This window comes from Podarcis pityusensis (assembly GCF_964106645.2).
Source record: "Podarcis pityusensis genome assembly, chromosome: 9".
NCBI classification, from domain to species: Eukaryota; Metazoa; Chordata; class Lepidosauria; order Squamata; family Lacertidae; genus Podarcis; species Podarcis pityusensis.
Genome location: NC_138034.1, coordinates 22,256,661 through 22,279,372, shown reverse-complemented (window position 1 = coordinate 22,279,372; position 22,712 = coordinate 22,256,661). Strand labels below are relative to the sequence as shown.

At 44.8% G+C, this 22,712-nt stretch overlaps 1 protein-coding gene across 7 annotated transcripts in view; it reads right to left on the bottom strand.

Moving 5' to 3' along the window:
* DLC1 (DLC1 Rho GTPase activating protein) overlaps positions 1-22,712 on the bottom strand; it is a 254,741-nt gene that overhangs the window by 37,697 nt on the left and 194,332 nt on the right. The window contains exon 1 of one of the 7 annotated variants that reach the window (XM_081019792.1): positions 13,214-13,662. The exons of the other annotated variants lie outside the window; for them this stretch is intronic. Coding sequence (XP_080875918.1) covers positions 13,214-13,250 — 37 coding nt within the window. The 5' untranslated portion in view covers positions 13,251-13,662. Of the gene's footprint in view, positions 1-13,213; positions 13,663-22,712 lie in introns of those variants that run through there. 7 annotated transcript variants of the gene reach the window in all.

Here is a 22,712-nt window from a genome sequence, read left to right as displayed (position 1 = left end):
GCTAAAGATAATTATGCTAAAGATAATTAGCTAAAGATAATTATGGGACGCGGGTGGCGCTGTGGGTTAAAGCCTCAGCACCTAGGACTCGCCGATTGAAAGGTCGGCGGTTCGAATCCCCGCGGCGGGGTGCGCTCCCGTCATTCGGTCCCAGCGCCTGCCAACCTAGCAGTTCGAAAGCACCCTCGGGTGCAAGTAGATAAATAGGGACCGCTTACCAGCGGGAAGGTAAACGGCGTTCCGTGTGCTGCGCTGGCTCGCCAGATGCAGCTTGTCACGCTGGCCACGTGACCCGGAAGTGTCTTCGGACAGCGCTGGCTCCCGGCCTTTAGAGTGAGATGAGCGCACAACCCTAGAGTCCGGCAAGACTGGCCCGTACGGGCAGGGGTACCTTTACCTTACCTTTTTAAAAAGATAATTATATCCAATCAAAAAGGATTGAGAAAAGAGTCATTATTAATTAAAAATATGACATCCTACTTAGAACTAGGGGCAGAACGGAGGACAAGTGTGAAATTTAAAGTACATGAAGGAAATAAAGATGCAAAGAACAGGCTTTTTGGAATCCATTTTGTGGTAAGAAGATCATTATTTCGATCTTTTGCCTGCCTTCAGGTAGGGGACAACCCTTTTATTCATCTACTGCACACATTTCCTCAGTGATTCCTACCACCACCACCACTCTGCAGCCAAGGTGGTACAATCTTGATGTGACTGTACCATGTAAAAAAATTCATTAAGGTTGCTTGTCCGAATGCTCCTGTCTGTCCATAAAAATAATGCTCCATGTTTGAGTATTCAGAGGGCCAGCTCAATCTGAACCAAGAAGGAAAGCATTTCAGGAGGGCTCACAGTTCTGACTTACTATCTGGTTCAGATGTGGTTCAGTTGGCCCCAGTGGATGGGACTACTTGCATGAGTATGTGTAATATCTGAAAGAATACTCATGAACTTTGGAGTGGCCGCTCTCACCAGTGGAAATCTCCACAGGCCCTCTGAATTCAGAGAGCATTCTTGTCTCATATTACAATGCATTATAGACATACACTGTGTCACACGTACACTTTACCCGTGAGCAACTACTTATGAGGGTTTAGCCAGCTGAGAGAACTTTGTACCATCTCTGAAGAGCTTGTTTCCAGAAACCAATTACCTAAAGGAAGTGGTGTGTCATCCCATATGCTGATTTGCTTATATCAGGGGTCAGCAAACTTTTTCAGCAGGGAGCCGGTGCTCAGACCTGGTGGGGGGCCAGTTTATATTTTAAAAATAAAAATAAAAGTAAACGAATTCCTATGCCCCACAAATAACCCAGAGATGCATTTTAAATAAAAACACACATTCTACTCATGTAAAAACACTAGGCAGGCCCCACAAATAACCCAGAGATGCATTTTAAATAGAAGGACATATTCTACTCATGTAAAAACATGCTGATTCCCAAAACATCTGGAGGGCCAAGTTTGGCCATGCCTGCTCTTGTATCATGGGACTTAAGCAATTGACAGCAAGCTTAAACAGTTTAAATATATTTAAATATATTTCAGTGGCACTTTACAGGATGGCTTTACAGTACATTCAGATTTTGCCTCTACAGAAGTGTAGCCAATATGAATCTTAACAAGGATTTTGTTTTTAAATGGACTATGTTGCCAATTCCTACTGAAGATAATCAAGTTGGCATTGCCAAAAACATAGGCGTACCTCTCTCCGATTTGTTACAGAAAACAGATTAGCAACGTAGTTTACTTCCTGTGTAAAGATAAAAATGTTACTTACGACTTTCTGGAATTAGCTGCTGACTTGACATGTACATACTGTTTTTTGTTTTTAAAGAGAACGAACAGAATGATCAAATGGGGAGCTGTCTTCTTTGTCTGATCCTTAGTCCAGAACTATCAGATTTATTAAGAGTGAAAAATCTTCTAAAAGCCCAGTAAGAAACAAACAAAACAGGACAGCTCAACTTAACACATGATGTGAGGAACTTCTGCTATTTGTACTTCCTGCATGCAGGACACACACAAAGAACTTTCCTCCTAAAAAGGACTGGAAATAAGGCTTGATAAAATAAAAACTGCATCTTGTTTAGGGTGAAGATAATACATTTGATGACAATTAAGCAAGTGGGCTTTGAGAAGATTTTTCACTAGTGCTAGTGTGTGAAAATGGTCAAGATCCAAGGATCCTCAGGCATTCACCTCCAGATGGTGGATACATCAGGAGCAATCCCTGACGCCCGGGCATCTTCACTTGGTCACATGACAGGACCTGACAATCAGCTGATTGTTGCATCTTGTGCTGAACGCTTTGCAGGTACAGGTGATCACCAAGTGGAGGTTCCTCACCAGCCCTACCATACACTGAATTATAACTTTGTTAATGGTCCTACCCTGAAGGATAGCCTAGATTTAAAAAAACCCTGGTGAGGTTTTCCCAGGTGGGTCCATGGCGATGTTGTGCTCTGGTAACCTCAAGGTTAGATTACTGCAATGCATTATACATAGGGCTGCCTCTGAAGATGGTTCGGAAACTTCAGCGGGTGCAGAATTCAGCAGCCAGGTTGCTCACCAGAGCAAGACGGTTTGAGCATATTACACCGATCTTGGTCCGACTGCACTGGCTACCAGTTAGTTAGTTTCCGGGCCCAATTCAAAATGCTGGTGTTGACCTATAAAGCCTTAAATGACTCAGGACTGCAATACCTCAAGGACCGGCTCTTTCCACATGAACCTACCCAGACCCTGAGATCATCTTCTGAGGCCCTCCTTCGTGTGTCTCCTCCTTGAGCGGTCCGGAGGGTGGCAACACGAGAACGGGCCTTCTCTGCAGTGGCTCCCCGTCTGTAGAATGCTCTCCCCAGGGAAGTTTACCTGGCGCCTTCATTGTACACCTTTAGATGCCAGGCAAAAACGTTCCTTTTTAACCAGGCCTTTGCTTGATCTGATTTACATCCTATGCCCTTATAAAATGTGGGGTTTTTTTGGGGGGGGGTGGCCTATTGGGTTGTTGTTTTTATTTTTATTAGGTATTTTGCAGTTTTATATCTTGATTTTATTCTTTGAACTGCCCTGAGACCCCCGGGTATAGGGTGGTATATAAACAACAACAACAACTTTACAATGGTGAATTCTTGTTAAATGCATACTTTATCTCATATTATGATTAAAGGGTACAGATGGCCTTATTTCTACAGCCTCTCTTCCTTGCCTGATGAAGAATATTCTAGTCAGCGTTGTAGCTATGGGGGGGGGGGGGCTAGCTGGTTTTTTTTGCCCTGGGTGAAGCCTCCAGAGAGGCCCAGGTTCCCAGCCTGTGTGTGTGTGTACACACAAAAGAGCGTGAAGGAGGTGCCAAACTGGGTCTTTTGACCCAGGTGAGATAAAGCCTAGTTTTGCCCCTGACTCTAGTGCTCTGTACTTATGACAAGAAAATACAAGTTAGGAGGAACAGCCATTTCCTTCTCCAAGTGCTCCAGCTCACAGCATCCACAAATACACAGAGATTAACCATAAGCCAAGCAGGATCTTGTTCTGCCAGCTGAGCTTCAACAAGCAACGCCAGGGGAAGCCTGAGAGAAGGCGACAGTGGGCAAGCTTCATAGACAAACTCATGACCCTTCAGTGAGAATGGTATTTGGTCGAGTCCCAAAGAATCAAACACTGCATTTATTTATTACAAGAGCAAAAGCAGAGCGGCCATCATGATCATAGCCGCAGGCCTACTTTTCACTGGAATCAAGAAGGCTTTCAAGTAGATGCACTGATGATCTGAGATATATCGCAAGCTGTTGGCCTCTCAGTCAGCTGGATAAGCCGGCAAGGCAATGTGAGAGGGAAGAAAGCTCGGGTAAGAGCCTGTTCTCCACATCACATTGACATGTTTCCCAGTACATCAGAGGCCTAATGTTATGGTACAATTCATACACCCAATTCCGGCACAGATACTTTCTGTGCTGAGGTACTTCTCCCCTAACTTTCTCAGGGGTACAAGGGTAGCTTCATAGCTTTTAAACTCATGTGCATGTCAGAAGCAATGATTCCAGGGAATCTGGACAGCTCCTGAAAGCTAAGAGCACGCATAAATAGACATAAGGTGCTCAAACTGGTGCAGGATTGGCACTACAGTGGTACCTCAGGTTAAGTACTTAATTCGTTCCGGAGGTCCGTTCTTAACCTGAAACTGTTCTTAACCTGAAGCACCACTTTAGCTAATGGGGCCTCCCGCTGCTGCTGCACTGCCGGAGCACAATTTCTGTTCTCATCCTGAAGCAAAGTTCTTAACCTGAAGCACTATTTCTGGGTTAGCGGAGTCTGTAACCTGAAGCGTATGTAACCTGAAGCCTATGTAACCTGAGGTACCACTGTACTTTTAGGCAGGATATATTTTTCTTGCCTTTTTCTTGCCAGGGAAGGGGAGAGGTGCTTCTGCGATTATCTGCTTCAGCTGCCCAAAACCCCCAAGCAAAACCCCCTGACTGGCCTAGGATACTATGTGCCTTGACTTGGCAGGGGAATGGCAGCATTCGAAATACGCCAGGCACCAAGCACATTTTGCACTTGGCTATCAGCCACTTGCAACCAAGTGAAGATACCTGGATGCCAGGATGGCGCCTGATGTCTCCACCATCTGGAGATGCATGCCTGGTGATCCTTAGATGTTGCCTGTTTTCACACACTAACAACACATCCTTTAGAATTCTATGCCTCATATTTTATCTGCACAATCAGAACGAATTTCAGGAACCAAAAAGTCACATACGATTTTCGAGCAGTCTAACCCCAAACGGCGACTAGACATTCTGTTTTAGCAAATGTAACCCTGGTCTGAGGAGCCGTTTGACACCTAGCTTACTTATTTGAGTTTCTAACACTGGGTCTAGGGCACCATGTGCCTCACCTTGTTGCTCTGTATCAGTCAGAACAATGTTATCGGACCAATCCTGGAATAATGATCACATGGAATTCAGCTCAGTGAGAACGTTGAAGTCTTTACAGCTGCAAATATATACTTCAAAATGCATGTCTGATGCCGGCAGAAGACTCTCCAGAGGCAGTTGGGGCGGAGAGTAAGATTTCTAGGGCTTGATCAAAGCCTCAGTGCCATGTGTTGGGATTTGCACATTCCCATTAAGAGGAAAACCATAAATAAATTATGCAGTAGGAAACACCACAGTATTTGCATACTTTATGCAGGTTGCAGAATTCAGTTTTCTTGATGCAGAATTTGAACTGCTTTGGCACAGAATATCCATTCTTTTTTTTTAAAAAAAAAAATACAAACAGCCATGCCTAAAAGACAAGGAATCTGAGGATCTAGTGTGCTGTGGCTGTGGAACCCCCAAGGACTGGAATGCAAGACTGTATAGGGGGTGGCAACAGAATTCTCTTGTACAGGGTGATGAATAGAATGGATTCCCATGAATCTATGCTATTATAGGGTATATTCATTAACTTATCCGTCTTTTATTTAAAGCGAAAACCCTACCGAAGACAGCCACCCCTTATTCCAAGCACATTATTATTGGAAAGATGGTATTTGCTGGACTAAAGAACATATCAAGAGTTGTATTTGTAGCCTTGGCCTAAATAGCATAACCCATGCGGCTAATTCACGGTCTCGCTGTAGGAAAAACATCAGCCTTCACATTCCTTGATATTTATCAGCCATAGAATCAAAAGCAAACAAGACATCTTGACATCCTTCACCACTCAGAATTATTTAAAAGCCACCCTGACCCTTGTTGCACAGGGATAAGGTAAGAAACATGACTGGAATGGCTTATCTCATTGGGAGTTAGCTGCCTCAATACTCATGGTCAATACATGGATTCTAAGCTTTAAAATGTTCAGAAAACTATGAAAGCTCTAGCTAAGGTAATATCTTTTTAAAAAATTAAGCATACAGATGAAAGAGGCTGGCAGAATGGCATAAAAACACTTGTTTAGGAATGCCATTGTTTATAAGGATGTTGATGCAAGCTGCACACAATTTCTGAGGTGTGCTCAAGGTCTCCCTTGCAATTTCAGAGGGTGGTGGTGTGTTACCACCATGTAGTGCAGCCAACACGAAATGTCTTGGGCTAGCTTCTAGAAAAGTTTAGAGCCGACCGTGTTCCATTGCAGCAGACAACCTACACAAGGAAGAAACGAACAAGGCCCCTTTGAATTCCATTTCACACAGAGAAGAAACAAGAGGCCAAAAGAAATCTTGGCTCCAATGCTACCCAAAAAAGTCCACCAGGAATCTAAGCCTCTTACTTCTGGGGCCAAGTCCAGTACCCTGATGAATCCTCTTAAAAAGAAACCTTGAGGCTTTTACTGAGGCTTGATTGGCACTTTAAGAAATGCATGTTCTTGGCTTTGCATACTTCTGTGCAAGGAAAGAATTTCTGGATCTCTCACTATCTGCTAGCTATGTTTTGGGTGCACAAGGGAAGCAGCAGAGCCCTTGTCCTAATAGCTCTGGACCTCTTATCGTTCCTCACAACAATGTCATTTTATAGGGAAGACTGTGTGCAAGACACATTGCCTTGGATTTGGTTATACGTCTGTAATAAGCATAAAAAGGAAGCGGAAACATCTGAAGTTATTTTTGTGTCTTTAGGTCTTTTGGCAATGGAGCTCAAATGCTGGGGTGGGTCTGGTATTGTCTGGAGCCTGTCAGTTCTGCCGCATAGCCTCATTTCCTTCTTCCTGTTGCTAGTGAAGTATGAGAAACTTTTGTTTACAATATGGGACCATCCTGTTTGACACAAGCCTTCATTCTTCCCATCCCCCTGAACAGGCGACAAACTGCAGTTGTCTCCTGCTGAAGTCCTGGGCAGAAGTCTACATGGTTCAATTTCTGTTGCCCCCCTCCCGCAATAAATCCAGGTACAACAGGGAGGGGGAACCTGTGGCCACCTGGATATTGTTGTTCTTGATTCAGCTACAGATAGCATGACCAATGGTCAGGGAAAGTAGGAATCGTAGCACGGCAGTATCCAGAGAGCTTTCCCATCTCAGAGCTACAGTCTGCCATACTGCTTCACACTAGAGCCGATGAGGCTCAAAAGATCCTATGTTGCGTGGCACTTAAAAAACAACCCATGCACATTGAATATGACACTCCTTTGTGTGTGAAGGATGAGCATCATACGTACAAACTGATGCAGGAACACATGAAACATCTTTAAACAGAATCAGTCCAACCATTTCCATCTAGCCAGTATTGTCTGACCTGTTTTTAACAAGGGATTTAATGAACTCATGATATATGGATATATCACAATGTCTGAAATAAGGATGGAGCTACGTAGAGGCATTGGCTGGCTTCATGGGTTTCCCACATTGTGATTTTGCATAGTGCACGCGCGCGCACGCGCACACACACACACACACACACACACACACCATGATTCGCAATATATTGCTAGATCAAAAATTACAAAACCAGTACCATGATATGGGCTTGGAACCAGTTTTTGATGATATATTGCCCAGCCCTAACACACACCATGAACCACGATATACTGCCAGGTCAAAAACAATGAAACCAATATCACAATATGGGCTTCAAACTGGTTTTGATAATATAGGTTTGCCTGAATCTTGTAACACTGAATAGGTCTGTCAAAAGCAACTGACACAAGAGAGCCAAGTGCTCTGAGCTATTAAATACTCAGGCCCAAAGCAGCACCAATCCATATACCTTCCATCATGTACATTTCAAGTAAAAGCCTGGAACAAAAGACCATAGCCACCAGCAATAACTTTAGGAAAATCTTTTAGCATTTGAAAGGGACAATATATTCCATGCAATCAATAGGCGTGTCTCCTAGTCTTCTGCGGCAACTAAGGACCCCCTGGTTCTTGCCCCAACCCAAACTATTAGGCCAGAAAGGACCAGCATAGGCACATTGGGGCAGTTAACCTTTGTGATCTTATTTCCAGGGCTGACAATCAGCCACTGAACTTTCTGCTGTTTGAAAAAGGTTCAGACGGGGGTTCAAAGATATTCCCACCATCTGCTCCAAACAGAAAGGTAACGTAGTATATACCAAGCTCAGCAAATGAAAACAAGAGGCAACATGAAGCCTATTGGTGGCTTACTGGCCAGAGAGATGCTGACCTAATCAAGCTCTGGTGACACTTTAAGAAAAAGCACTCAATCTGCTTGGCTAATACCTTATTTCTCGTTCATTACAAATTGCATTGCAAGTGTAACCAGAGACACAATATCCGCACTGTTGGGAATTCCTTGATCCAGCTGAGACACCCAGCAGCTCCCAGTTGCTCAAGACAGAAAATAATTCTTTTAACTGATGACCGTGATAAAGTTACAATACCTCAAAAACCACAAAATCTGCGCTTGGGGGGAGAAAAAGGAAAGCAAACCCGCTCGTATTGCTAGATAAGGCGTAAGTCAAAACCTGGGGCATGCTGCTCACAGGCAAAACATTCTGCTTGATTGGCTGAAATTTCATCTTCGGGGAGCAGGAAGCAGAATGTTAGCCGGACAAGGTCATTTATCTCGGGACCTCTTTGGTCTGCCTGGGGCCACCGCAGTCTGGTTCCATTATAATCGACACAACCTGAATGTTTCAGGACACTTCTATTTATTTACTGTGGGGCAGCAACACCTGGAGAGCTCCAGATGTTGGATTACAGTGGGCATCATCCCTGAGCTCTGGCCATGATGTTTACCCCTGCTTTAGAGCAGCCTATTACAACCTGGTTTGGGCTACAATCCCATCCATCTGAGCCAGCATTGCAACAGTCCCAAGATGCTGGCCATTACAGTCCAACAGTTATTTTATTTATAAAATCATTTCTACAGTCGACTCACAAATTATGTGCGCTTAACTTGTGCAAATTCAGCTTCCTGTGCTTGGCTGAAAAACTTAGCAACAAAATGTGGGGCAGGCATCCTGGGTGTGTGTGTGTGTGGGGGGAAGCTAGCAATTCCACCAGTCACAGCAGTTGCCTTGGGAGAGAATTTGGAGATGCAGGGAGAGTGTGTGTTGACTGTGCAAGATTTTGGCTTTATGCACTATCCCCGGAATGCAACTGCTGCATAAGTTGGGAGTCAACTGTATACCACTATATCATAAAAATATTAAAGTGGTTTACAATAATATCTACATCCAGTACAAACGCATAAAAATTAGAATCAGAGACCATCAGCTAACCACTATGGAAGGATGTATTCTTAACTGCCAGTATAAGCCTGGAGATATAGAAAAGTTTTCAGCAGGCATTGAAAAGTTGAAATCAAGGCTGCCTGCTGAATCTCTCTTGGTGGAACATCCCACAGGACGGGGCTGATGACACTAAAGGCTCCATTTTGTGCTGATGTCAAGTGAGCCTTGCTAACTCAGGGGACTAGCAATGACACACTTGCAGATGATCTCAAGTGACTGAACTAGGATATAGGGGTTCAGTTAAGCTGTTCAGGGCTTTGCAAATCAAGACAAATATCTCGAGCTTGGATCAGTAGTGGATAGGTGCAGATGCTTTAACAAGCCATGTCGTTGGCCATGTTCCCCAATTGGCAGTCTGCCTGCTGTATTCTGCACCAGCTGGGGCTGCCAAACCAGGCCCAAGGGCAGCCCCATGCAGAGGACAATTGTAGTAATCCAGCCTCAAGGTTAGAAGCACATGGACTCCAATCACCAGGCTATAGCTAGCAAACCAGGCAAAGCTGAAGGCACTCCAAGTCACACCAGGCTCCAGAGGAAGTGAACTGCAGAGAGCAGGCAAAGCCTGGGATTTAGAGGGGTACTTACCATGCACACTTCTCTACAGCTCCCTTTTCCTTTTCCAAATTGTTCTTTAAATTATGCCAGTTCAAACATCCATTTGAAGAATTAGACGAGAGAGACTTTCAAAGGAGAAATAGAGGGGGGGGACATCAGTGATAGCTTTCCCCCCTTTAAGCAGCTTCTGAGCCTAATTTGGAAGGGAGATTCAAAAGCAGGTTTTGAGTTGTGTTCATGTACATATGTGAGGGGATGGGCACTTTTTAGCTGAGTAATCAAATCATGAGTGCTAATAGAAGTGAAGATGCATCCATCATATTGGATCCCACTCCCTAATGATGAGGGATGCATTTCTTGGGACTTGTCTGCCCAGCATCTTCCTGAGCTACTGAGCTGGCAAGTTAATGCAAATCAGTCACGGGGAGGGGGTGGGTGGAAACAGACACCATTTCCCCCAGGCCAAAAAAGCATGAACTCTGTTGCACACCTTTGATAGCCAATGCAGATCTTAGAAACTCAAACAGATAGCTTTGTAGTATCTGTTATACAGTCTCTGCAGAGTTGCATCTTTGTGATTATGGGTTCAAGTGCCCAATATCTCTGGGAAGAGAGTTATTGATTTGTTTTATTTTTATTTTGTATTTTTCTGTTGCGAACCACCCTGTGATCTTCAGATGAAGGGCAGCATACAAATTTAATAAATGATAATGATAATGATAATGATAATAATATTAATGCCAGGGACCCATAGCTTAGAAAGTGTTTGGAGGACAACTGAAGCTAAGCTGTTGAGCAGCCTTGCACAGATGTTGTTGGACTACAACTATAAGCTGCAGTCAGCCGTGCCAGTGGTCAGACACGATGTGAGTTGTAGTCCAAAAAACATCTGGAGGACACCAGGTTGTGAAAGGTTGCTGCAGAGTAGATGCTTTGCCTGCATAAACATGCCAAGTGCAACCCCAAGCATTTCCAGAATAATCTCAGAAATCTGGACTTGGGAAAGATTCCACTCAAGACCTTGGAAATCTACTGAGAGCCAGGGGAGCAATACTAGAGGAGATGGAGCAATGGTCTGGCTCAGTTTCCTCTGTTCAGTTGTGCCCTCCTTACCCAGCAAAGGTGAAAGATGCTGAATTGTGGGCATGTGCACATTGGAGAGTAGGAGATGTTCATTCTTGTTCATTCTCTGGGTAGAAGACTGCTCCTATCCCAAACCGCCTTAAAACTGGATGCTAAAAGAGCTAAGCTCTTGCTCTTGGTATGCTATTAATTAGGCAGTGCTGATCTATGCATGCTTGCTCAGAAGTAAGTCCCACAATGTTCAATAGACTTATTCCCAAATAAGTGCAACACAGGAATTCAGCCCTCATTTTCGTATACCCATTTGACCAGAGACATTTAAGTATTCAGTACATTTTGAAAGCAAAGATCAAGGATGACAATACAGTGGTACCTCGGGTTAAATACTTAATTTGTTCCGGAGGTCTGTACTTAACCTGAAACTGTTCTTAACCTGAAGCACCACTTTAGCTAATGGGGCCTCCCGCTGCCGTTGTGCTGCCAGAGCACGATTTCTGTTCTCATCCTGAAGCAAAGTTCTTAACCCAAGGTACTATTTCTGGGTTAGCAGAGTCTGTAACCTGAAGCGTATGTAACCCGAGGTACCACTGTGCCAACAGCAACCTATGGATGACTACTACTAAAAAAAGAAAGGAGCAATACCCACATGTTAGAGAGAATTAACTTAAATGTGTCACACCCAATTTATGGCCACTTAGGCACAGTCTCCATTAGCTTAATGGAAACATTTGGTTCACAATGATGCTACAAGCATGCCATTGGCAAGTTTTTGTGAAGAGAGAAAAAGAGAGACAGGGAGGGTGGTACCTAAGGTAGCCAGACAACAAAAAGAATTTGTTTTCTGTTTGTGCTAGAAATACAAGGCATTGTTTACAACTGGCAGGGGGTGTTGCTCCTTAAAAAGGATCAAAGGCTGTCCGATGACATCATGAGCCTGGGCACCAGGGCTCAAAGGGGAGGGCATCTGGCTCCTAGGAGCCACCACACTAATTATTGAAGAACTTCAAAAGGGAATTCAAGCTTCCTCTTCTCTTCGCCACTTCAAAACACACATCCAACTTAACCCTTTCATCTGCTGCTCCCTTTAAGGCATACCTATGTACACAAGCTGCTCACGAAGTGAGGCATTGCATCTTACAGCATTTGGCTTGGAACTAGGGCTGGGTGGGGGGTGGGGGGCAGCGACTCAACTAATTGAAAACACATTTCAAGGAAAGGCTGCCACATGGCTTCAACAATTCAAGGATTTTCTGCTTTTCCTGTTTCCCTAGGAGCCTTCGGCTGCAACCTTGAATACACTTAAGTGAGACTCAATCCCATGTTAATGCTGCTAAATTGGGAAACTGAATACAATTACCCCAATAGCAGATTGGTGTGCCACTGGTGACAATCGTCTTCCAACTGGGACGGTAATTAAGTGAAATTACAGTGAATATTGGGGGAGGGAAAGTTCATGGAAGAATGAAAATATGTTGTAAAATGGGAATGGAATGAAGCAGTCCCTTATATACCATGTGAATTCGCTACTGAGAGGAAATGCGGAAGACAAAAGCACTTTATGTCAGGCAAGGAAGTTGGAGATTGAGCAGGAGGGAAACGATGAACATGAAAGAAACCAGATCGGAGGGAAAGGCAGATGCCCTACATTTCTGACGGGGGAGAAGATTCCCCGACGGCTCGCAAAGAGCTCGCCTACGTGCAAAGATAAGGGTCTCTTGCTCCGCTCTCTTGCCCTTTCGCCTCTTGCTCGAGACCCCCCCCTCCCTCAGCATAACAAAAGCAGGAGCCGAGCCACGTCGATCTTATCAACTGATCGCAAAAAAGAAACATCTTCCTTTGCTGATGGGGAATCTGCCGCAAGCTAGAGACTGCGAGTTGCTCGCAGCCAAAATATGTGCATGTGTGTGTGTTTAAATCGCACCTAGGCGAGCATCTCTGTACAACCGTCTCCAAAGCAAGGCTTGCCTTTCCATGCACCTCTGAAGTCAATTTCCCGCCCTCTCCGCAAGAGAAGCACGGCCGAAGCCCCATTAGCCGAGGAGCTTATGCAACCCTCGAAGTGGTGCCTCCGCAAGAGAATTTACTTCTCAGGCAAGCGCGCCAGCAAAATCGTTCCGTCTTAATCCTCCTTCATTTCAGCTCCCCGCCTGTTCCCCAGCTCGCCGCCCTGGAACACGCGAAGCAACAGACGGAGGGGAGCACCTCCACTGAGCGCGTGCAGAGTGCTTTCGGCCTCGCCGTCGAGGTTCTGGGATCCGGAGTGAGCCCGCCCCCTTTGGGCAGACAAGCCGAGGGCGCCCTCTGAAGACAGTATAAGCCGAAAGGAGCGCGTCTCCTGCGCGCTCCCCGAGCCCGTCCCGTCTCACCCGCGAACAGACGGCGGAAGCTTACGTGTTAGTATCATGATCTCCTGCTTCTCTTTGCACATCGGACGGAGGAACGTCGCCGCCAGGCTGCAGGCTGGGGGGTGGTGGTCAGGGGAACGTCCCGTCCCCGGATAGCTCCTCCGGGCAGCGTCTCAGCTCATCTTTCCCTCCCCTCCCGGGAGCGCAATGTTTCTCCGCGCCGCCTTCGCCCGTCTAAGCTGCGAGCCCTTCAGGCGCCAGGCAGGCAAATGCGGCTGCTGCTCCCGCTGCTGCGTCGCCTGGTCGGCGAAGCCATCGCCCCACCTTCTCTCTCTCTCTCTTTCTCTCTCTCCAGGTTCCTTCCCGTCGAGGAAGCGTCCCTAACCTCCCGTCCCGCCCCCGCTGGGCTGCTGTGCGGAGGAGATCCGGCAGAGGAAGTCTCCGGGCGCCTCCTGCGCGGCGCTTCGAAGGAACCAGAGACTCCCTCGCAGGGCGCGCTCCGGCTACTAGAATAAGCATCGGCTCCTCGCCGACGCCGCTCAAGCTGGGGAAGCCGCGCCCACCGCCCACCCCTCGGGTGCCTTTCCCCGAATTCCAATGGCTTGCTCTCGGAGTTGATCTGGCTCCGTGTGGTCTCTGCATACTGACTGGAAGCTGCTGTCCAGAGTTTCAGGCAGGAGACAAGCTCACCTGGAGATTGAAAAGCAGTTTTGCCCAAATCTGCTTTCCTCCAGATGTTTGGAAGTAGAACTCCCATCAGCCCCAGCCAGCGCCACCAAGCTCCACCACTTAGCTACAGCCTTTCCTCGAAGGTAAAGGTAAAGGGACCCCTGACCATTAGGTCCAGGTCGTGACCGACTTTGGGGTTGCAGCGCTCATCTCGCTTTATTGGCTGAGGGAGCCGGCGTACAGCTTCTGGGTCATGTGGCCAGTAGGACTAAGCTGCTTCTGGCGAACCAGAGCAGCTCACGGAAATGCCGTTTACCTTCCCGCCGGAGTGGTACCTATTTATCTACTTGCACTTTGACGTGCTTTCGAACTGCTAGATTGGCAGGAGCAGGGACTGAGCAATGGGAGCTCACCCCGTCATGGGGATTCGAACCGTCGTCCTTCTGATCGGCAAATCCTAGGCTCTGTGGTTTAACCCACAGCGCCACCCGCGTCCCTTCCTCGAAGGTAGGGATGGGGAATCTAACATCCAAAGGCCAAGAACCAGGCCCTCCAAATGTCCCCAGGTCACACTCTTTAATGGCCCCCCCCTCTGTGCCCAAGTAAAGTTTGCTTGGCTGGAATGTCTCTTGCTTGTCCGCATAGAGCTTACAGAGCGGTATGTAAATGTGGGCCTGCAGAATAAGGGTAACATTTGCATGAGTTGCTCCACCCACTTTTGCCTCTGGTCATGCCCACTGCTGGCGTGTGGCCCTCTGAAGGCTGCTCAGAAGGCAACGTGGCCCTTTGGGCCGAAAAGATATCGTATCGTATCGTAAAAAGTTTCCCCACCTCTGCTATAGCTATCCTTGGAGTTCTCCTCTGGGGAAATCATCTAATCTTGTCACCCAATGCTTGGCTTGATTAGGAGGAGCTGGAAACAACAACAACAAAACCTCTGCATGGAAATTTAGTTTGCCTTTTGTACAGGTTCAGAGGTATAAGATACAGACCTGCATTTTTGCAGCGTGTCTCACTTCAATTCGCAGTGGCATGTTGTACCTTCAGCCCCACCCAGTCAGCCTCTCAGCCAACCACTCCTATGCTGTGGAAATTTACTCCACGTTACCTATTGGTTCCTTGCTGTACACATCCACTTCTGAATCATAGTGGAACTTCTGCAGTGAGGAACCTGGATCTGATTCATAAGGCAACCTTTTCCCTGCTCCGCATACTTTCAGCATAACTCAGCTTTTAAGGATTTGCCAGTACTAATCTGACATGTAAAGAGCAAGGAGACACACCTCCCCTTCAACACAGGCATGTAAAGCAAGCTTTATCCATTCTGATGCTGTTATTTTGGTGCTGTCACTTTATCCATTCTGATGCTGCCCCACAATTTGTTTAAATCGGGAATCACAATGTCAATCTTTTATTTTATTTTTACACTTCCCAAATTGTTGACTCTGCAAAGTTGTCCATAGCATTTGCAGTGTTCTTGAAACCAATTTCCATTTAGTGATGGGCAAACTCCACTTGGCTTGATTCAGAATTGGCTAACAAGCTTTCTCAGCAAGTGTTGAGAAAAGAAAGACTCTTCTTTTCTTCCAGCTTGTACGGTGGTACCTCGGGTTAAATACTTAATTCGTTCCGGAGGTCCGTTCTTAACCTGAAATTGTTCTTAACCTGAAGCACCACTTTAGCTAATGGGGCCTCCTGCTGCCGCTGTGCCGCCAGAGCACAATTTCTGTTCTCACCCTTAAGCAAAGTTCTTAACCCGAGGTAATATTTCTGGGTTAGCGGAGTCTGTAACCTGAAGCGTATGTAACCCAAGGTACCACTGTAATGTTGGTGGATACATGATGACAGGGTGTCTCTCACACACACATTATTTACACAGTGCCCTGGGAGCCATAGTTTGAGTGCATTCTCTTGAGTTCCAGTGAATGCAGATGCCGCCTTTTCACAGCTGCTTGCTGGCAACTGCCTAGCACGAAGATGAGACGTATGAACACTGCCAGGTTTTGAATGGACCCAGGGTGGGTTCAGCAGAGCACAGCAAAGTGCATTGACAGTGCATGTGTAGAATCTTGTTCACTATACCAAGCTGGACGAGGACTCCTGGGGGAAATGACCACTCATCCTGCTGGGGATTAACAGCAGGAGAGGGCTAATGGCCCTTCTCTCCTGTTTCTGGGCTTCCCATAGGCATCTGGTTGGTCTCTCTAGAAAACAGGGTCCTGGTCTGATCCAGGAAGGATGTTGGTGTTGGCTAAAAAATGGAAGTGAAGGCAGTCCACTGTAAGTCTCAGCAACTGCCACCCAAATGATGGAGGTCCATTTCCAAGGTGCCATACAAGCAGACACCAAGCAGTTCAAGGAACTGAAACAGGGGTACCAACTTCTATAAAATATTGGGGCCCCCAGGTAAGCTCTGCCCTGCATAATCAATCACATAATGTGGTGCACACACACCATTTGAATGGCAATGTCCATCACCCCTCAATATTTTTTTGGGGGGGGGGAGTGAAGCCCCCTTGATCCCTAAAAGTTGGTTCCTATGAACTGACATGAGAAGTTCGTTATTATTATTATAATTAGAACCAGCAATATTCAGTTCATACCCAGAATTAGCAGTTTAAAAGTTGACCCTCCCCCAGGTATTAAGGCCTCCTTTTATAACTGTTTAAACTTGGACTTCAAACCTGGTCAACCACAGCCAATGATCATGGATGGTGGTGTTCTTGCTTCACATAGGCCTGCTCTACTGCTTCAATTTGCAGAAGCAGCATGTTTGCAAGTGTTGTATAATATTTGTTCTGTATCATTTGTTCTGTAGCAGCAGCTATGTTCTGGAAGGCAACTATTAAGCCTTCTAGCTTCCATGCTTTGTTGTGTATCTGTGTATGTTTGCAACTGTGCACTCTCAAGACTTTTGTCTAGATGATTCTACACACACCTTCCTTGTATGCATTCTGATCCCCATCAGACTGCATTTCTCCATAAGATCTCTATTTCCCCCTCATTATCAATTTTTGGAGACTTCCAGTCTTCCTAGCAGTCACTTTTAACTCTGGCATAGCCAAAGCGAATAGTATGTTTTCAAAGTGGACATCAGTTTTGGATTACTCGAAAATCAGGGAATATTCTGTTTAGAGTATGGATGTTTACAAAACAGCAACCGCCAGGACAACACAGTTACCATTGTCTTGTGTCTGAACAAAGTCAGGAATAAATATACCCTCCACCCAACCCCACCCTGTATTCTGACCATTTAATATAATTTAAATAAGGGTCACAGGGCCAAACCTTGAAAGAAACCTAATGATCATATACTGATTTGGAGGCCATGCCTATTAACAGAAGGAAGATCCTTTTTTTAGGGTCTGTGTGTAATGGAGTCAAAGAGTTCAAGATGGATGGCAAAGTATCTGTGAAAGTTTGCCCCACAGGCACAGCAATTCGCTCTAAGAGGTGTATTCTGCCTGTTTTTAACTGCATTTGCAAGATGGGGGACTGATAATAAGGACTTCATTGTCTTCTCTTTTCCCTCCAAAGTCCAAGTGCCCAGATTGCTAGCTGCATTCTCTCTGTCACTGCCTCTTTGAAACAGAATGGTACAGAGAAGTCACAATTTGTAACAGGCCATCTGACTCGCTCACACAAACCCTGGATTGTAAAGCCAAGTGCTGGTATAAATATCCTTCCAGCAAACAGCATGATAGATTATGGGGCACCCCTCCTGTGCACGAGATATAAGGCCTCTCGCTCCAGTTTGGTGGACTGAACTCTGAAGAACCTTTTCCCTCTAACCTTCCTCCCTCAACATGAAAATGTGGTTCAGGAGCTTATAATATTTGTGTTCATTTGTTGATAATACATTTCATTCGACAACAAAAGCACCATTCTTTTCTTTCCCTCCCCAGTGGTGTGGGGGCAGGAAGTAGAGTATTACATAAAGGAGCACTTCCCTGCAGAAGATGTTTCTGACAGAAAAAAATGTTTAGATGCTGAAAAGGAAGAAGTTATTTTTTTAAAAACCCTGCACAAACAGATACAGTGGTACCTCGCAAGACGAATGCCTCGCAAGATGAATGCCTCGCAAGACGAAAGAGTTTTTGGTTTTTTGAGTTGCTTCGCGAGACGAATTTCCCTATGGGCTTGCTTCGCAAGACGGAAACATGTCTTGCAAGTTTGTTTCCTTTTTCTTAAAACCGTTACAGTAATACAGGGTGCATTGCTTGCAGTTGCGACTTGACTTCGAGGAGCAACTCATAGCACGCGGTGTGGTAGCCTTTTTTGAGGTTTTTGAAGATTTTTTTGAAAAAATGGAAACCGTGCTTTGCAAGACGAAAAAACTCGCAAGATGAAAAAACTCGCAGAATGAATTAATTTCGTCTTGCGAGGCACCACTGTATATTAAAGATGCGACAAGATTCTTTGTTTCTTTGAGGCTAAAAACCATACCTGACTCCAGGGCTTTTTTCCACCTGGAACTTGCTGGAACTCAGTTCTGGCACCTCTCAGGTGCGTGCCATTGCCATTATAAGATAATAAGGGTGAGTTCCAGCAAATATTATAAGCTCCTGAACCACACTTTCTTTTTCATGGTTAAGTTCCAGCACCTCTTTTTTCCCTAGAAAAATAGCAATGCCAGGCTCACAGCTTAACCTGAACTGGCTTCCACTAGCTTTGCTTCCACATTAGAGCTCTTTCAAGACACTAAGGGCCTTTCCTTATCTCAATTAGGTGGCAGGGAGTTAAAATGAAGGTTCCACACAACATCGTAATATTGTAGCTGATGCTCTCTGGATCTTTTGTACTAAAACGCCAGCACGGTGATGGAAATTGTAGTCTGAAACATCTTGAGGGTGCCAGCTTGAAAAGGGCAGTATTATGTTACGTTATATGGCATTACCTTACAGTTTGTTTATACAGTGGTACCTCGGGTTAAGTACTTAATTCATTCCAGAGGTCCGTTCTTAACCTGAAACTGTTCTTAACCTGAAGCACCACTTTAGCTAATCGGGCCTCCTGCTGCTGCCGCGCGATTTCTGTTCTCATCCTGAAGCAAAGTTCTAAACCTGAGGTACTATTTCTGTGTTAGCGGAGTCTGTAACCTGAAGCGTATGTAACCTGAGGTACCACTGTACATCGCTTTTTGGCTGACAGGCTCATCAGGTGGTGCTTAGTATATTAATACAAAAGAAAGATGCAACAACAATACAATAGATCAGCCAAAATGATATAAAACAGCAAAATCACAAAATGTCCACCAGTTACACAGCAAATATTTGTTCCTGATCTACATTTGTGTTTTCACCACAGGCACCGCTCTTTAGCATTCCACCTCTCATTGGAAGCCAGGTTAAGTGTCTCTCACACACTTGGGTGCTCCAATCTCTAGCAAGCCTACCCACAATAAATTGCCCATGGGAAGTGCCCTCAACACACCCAAAAGGGGGGGACCCATATATTTGGGTGTTATCTCAAAATATATATACTTCCCCCCAGGAAACCAGCTACAACTGTTGTTGTCCAACAAAGCTTCCCTTTCCAATGGACAAGATCCTTCTTTTTTGTTTTCTCACGAGTCATTCAGCAAAGCTTCCATGCCATGTTAGCTGAAAGTTCTCCTTGTAGATTTCAATCCCCTCCTTTTTTTTCTTCCTGGTAAGTAGGGGTAAGGAATTAATTGCCCCAATTCCAGTTCTGTTCCTGCAGGAGGGAGGTCAGGAATCAATTGCCTCAGTGTCAGTTCTCTTCCTGCACAAGGAAGGGAGACAGTCTCAGCTGCTGATTTGCAAAGTGTTTTACAAACTGTTCATATATATTGAAAAAGCATGACTGGAAGTGTGCATGCCGGCAATGCACATCTCAGCACTCTTTCAAGGTTGAATAAATTGGCCTGGACAGAGAGAAGCGAGGCAGTAACAGAAGCACAAACCTTCTTTGTCCAGAAGTATTATGACTACTATAATCTGTTTCTTAAGCTTGCTATAACAATTGTTCTCCGTGTGAACTTTGGCAAAATAGGAAACTGCTTCATCTCTTAATTTCACTACAGAGAAGAGAGCAACTCAATACAATCTGATCTGAAAAAGGTCATGTCTCTTTAGAAATGATATTGTACTTTCTCCTTCAAGGTGGCGACTTTTGAGACTCCTTAGGGTACTGATAAAGCGGGATATCAAATCCAAACTCTTCTTCAAACTCTTTTTCAGTTTCTGCAGGAGTAAGGCTATCAGCTCAGAATATGGAGATTTTGCGTAAGCCTTTACATTTGGGCTGAATCAGGAGACAAGGAAGCCATGGCTTCTGTCATGACCCCAAGGTCCCTCCTGACCCAGATGTCTCCACTGACCCCAGAAAATCCAGCATTTGAAGAGTCCATGTTGCCAGCACTTATCTGACTTGAGGGTGCTTTGTTGCTACCTTTGACCCAGAGGAATCCAGCCCAAGATCCCAGTAGATGTTTTCTCTTGCAGAACCAGACAAGGCCCTTTTAACTGAAGAGGCTATGCTTATCATAGGCAGAATTAGGTTTTGTCTACACCCAAGTTTAATCTGCATCTGAAGATGTTTTGTGCTCCTGTTTCAGTAGTGCTGTGCACAGGGCACTCCCTCCCAATCAGCTCTTATGCTGCTCCCCCCCCCCCCACCGTAAATTCAGATTTCCCCAGTCAAGAGGAAGAACAAGCAAGGGATAGATCAGCTGTATGGAGAAGACAGAGAAATGCTATTGGGTGACAGAGAGAAGGCTGAACTGCTCAGCTGTGAAGACAGGGGCAAAGCAGATGTCTGATCATGACAACCACTCCCATCCTTTCCCTAGACCACCCTTTCTTCCACCCGGAGCAAAAAATTGAGGCGGAATCACAAAGGAGGCGTATACACAAGTAGCCAACAGTTGCAGGGTGAAGGTCAGGTGGGCTAAAGCTCATGATGAGCTCAAGCTTGCAAGAGAAATTAAAAATAATAATAAAAAGATTTCTTTGGCTATGTCTGAAGCAAAGGATAATCAGATAAGGGTTGAAAAATGTGACTCCATGCTGATCCACTCAAGACAGCAAACACATCCCCCCGCCCCCGGAGTGGATCAAACATCCCTTTACATGACTCTTACATCTTCCTAACCCACCAGTTCTGTTTCACCACTGCTGGTGTCTATTTTCAGTGAGTTCCACAGGCTATCTATCTATCTATCTAATTTGTATATTACAGGAAAACTGAAAAACAATGATTTCTCCAGATCGCCCAACTTCATGTATATGAATGATTATGCTGTAAATTATTGTATCAGTTTCCCCACACTGATTTACAGTACATTTCCCTAATGCCAGTTCTGTGGCTGCAGCTATGGTTTTGATGTTGTTATTATTATTATTATTATTATTATTATTATTATTATTATTATTATTAAATAGAGTTCTGAAGTAATTGGAAACTGAAAAACAATGATTTTCCAGCTCTCCCTGCTTTCCTTTTTTATTTTTAAAAACTGATTTAACTGTATAATATTATATTGATTTTGGTCACAACCAGCTGAAATGGCTGTCATTTTGGTCACAACCATCTGAAATGACTGTCATTTTAGGATTGAACCTAAAGTGTGCACACTTTGGCTTGCATTGAATTGGGAATTCCTGAGTGTGTGCCTTGCTGCAATTCCTGGGTCAAGAATATGAGGCAGATTTGTGATTTGTTAATAGTATCTAAGGTATTATGGGTAATCATGGAAGTTTCCATTTGGGATTAGTCATTTTCTTTCTTTTTATCATGATGGACAACCGAATTCTTTGTAGTCAAATGAGTTTTTCATTCATTAAGCTTATTTCCTCTGGAGGAAATAGGCATAAGCATCACCTGGCCCAGTTGGCCAATTATAGGAAAGGCTGCTGCTCCTTTGTAGCCTCTGGGGGAATCGGCAGGACAGAGGAAATAATTTTAAACCAATAACTCAATAAAGCACACTCACTATGGTAATTGGAACATGCCCCCTTGCGTGGCTAGTTTCGTCACAGCATTAATCATAGGCGAATACTGCTGTTATGAATTTTCTATTGCAACTTGAAGAATGGGTGGGGAATAGTTACATAAAGCTAGCAGGTTAAAAGAAAAGAAAAGTTCCTGCATAAAGACAACGGGCAAAACAACAACAATTCATAAGTAGGGATGCTTGAAGAATTCAATCTTTGTGAATACTGATATGAACTGATCATGTTCTATGCCTGCTAGGCTAATGTGTTAATAGAACAGAACTTAATTATCTATCTCTTGTACTTCCCAGCTGTATCCAGCTCTCTCTCTAATAGTTTTAGAAGTGAGAAAATACATTGACAAATACTTATTTTGAGAGAAAACAGTTTTAGAAATGTGAATTTTCATGCAGATTTTTAAAAACACATTGAAACAGAAATAAATTGAAATGGACTTGTGGGAGAAAACGTGTGAAAGTGTCATAGACTACAAGCGGATTGATTCTTCTGTCTCAACCAGTGCCAACACATTGGCCTGGTGTAAGTAATGCCAGCATTTGTGGAGATGCTGCTGATATAAATCTAAAGAATTCGAAGATGGGGCCATAAAGCTGTTCTGGTGCTTGAGATGCACCCACAAGACACAGCATGGTGTAGTGGTTAAGGGTGTCAGACCAGGGAAACCAAGGTTTACATCTCCATTCATCCATGAAGCTCACAGGGTGACCTTGTATGAATCACCAACTCTCAGCCTAACTTGCCTCACAGGGTTCTTGTGAGCAAAGTATGGAGGGGGGAACCATGTTTGCCTTGAGCACCTTGGAGGAAAGGTGAGCTATAAAGGCAATAGAATAGGATAGAATAGAATAGAATAGAATAGAATAATAGAATAGAATTTATTATTTATACCCCGCCCAT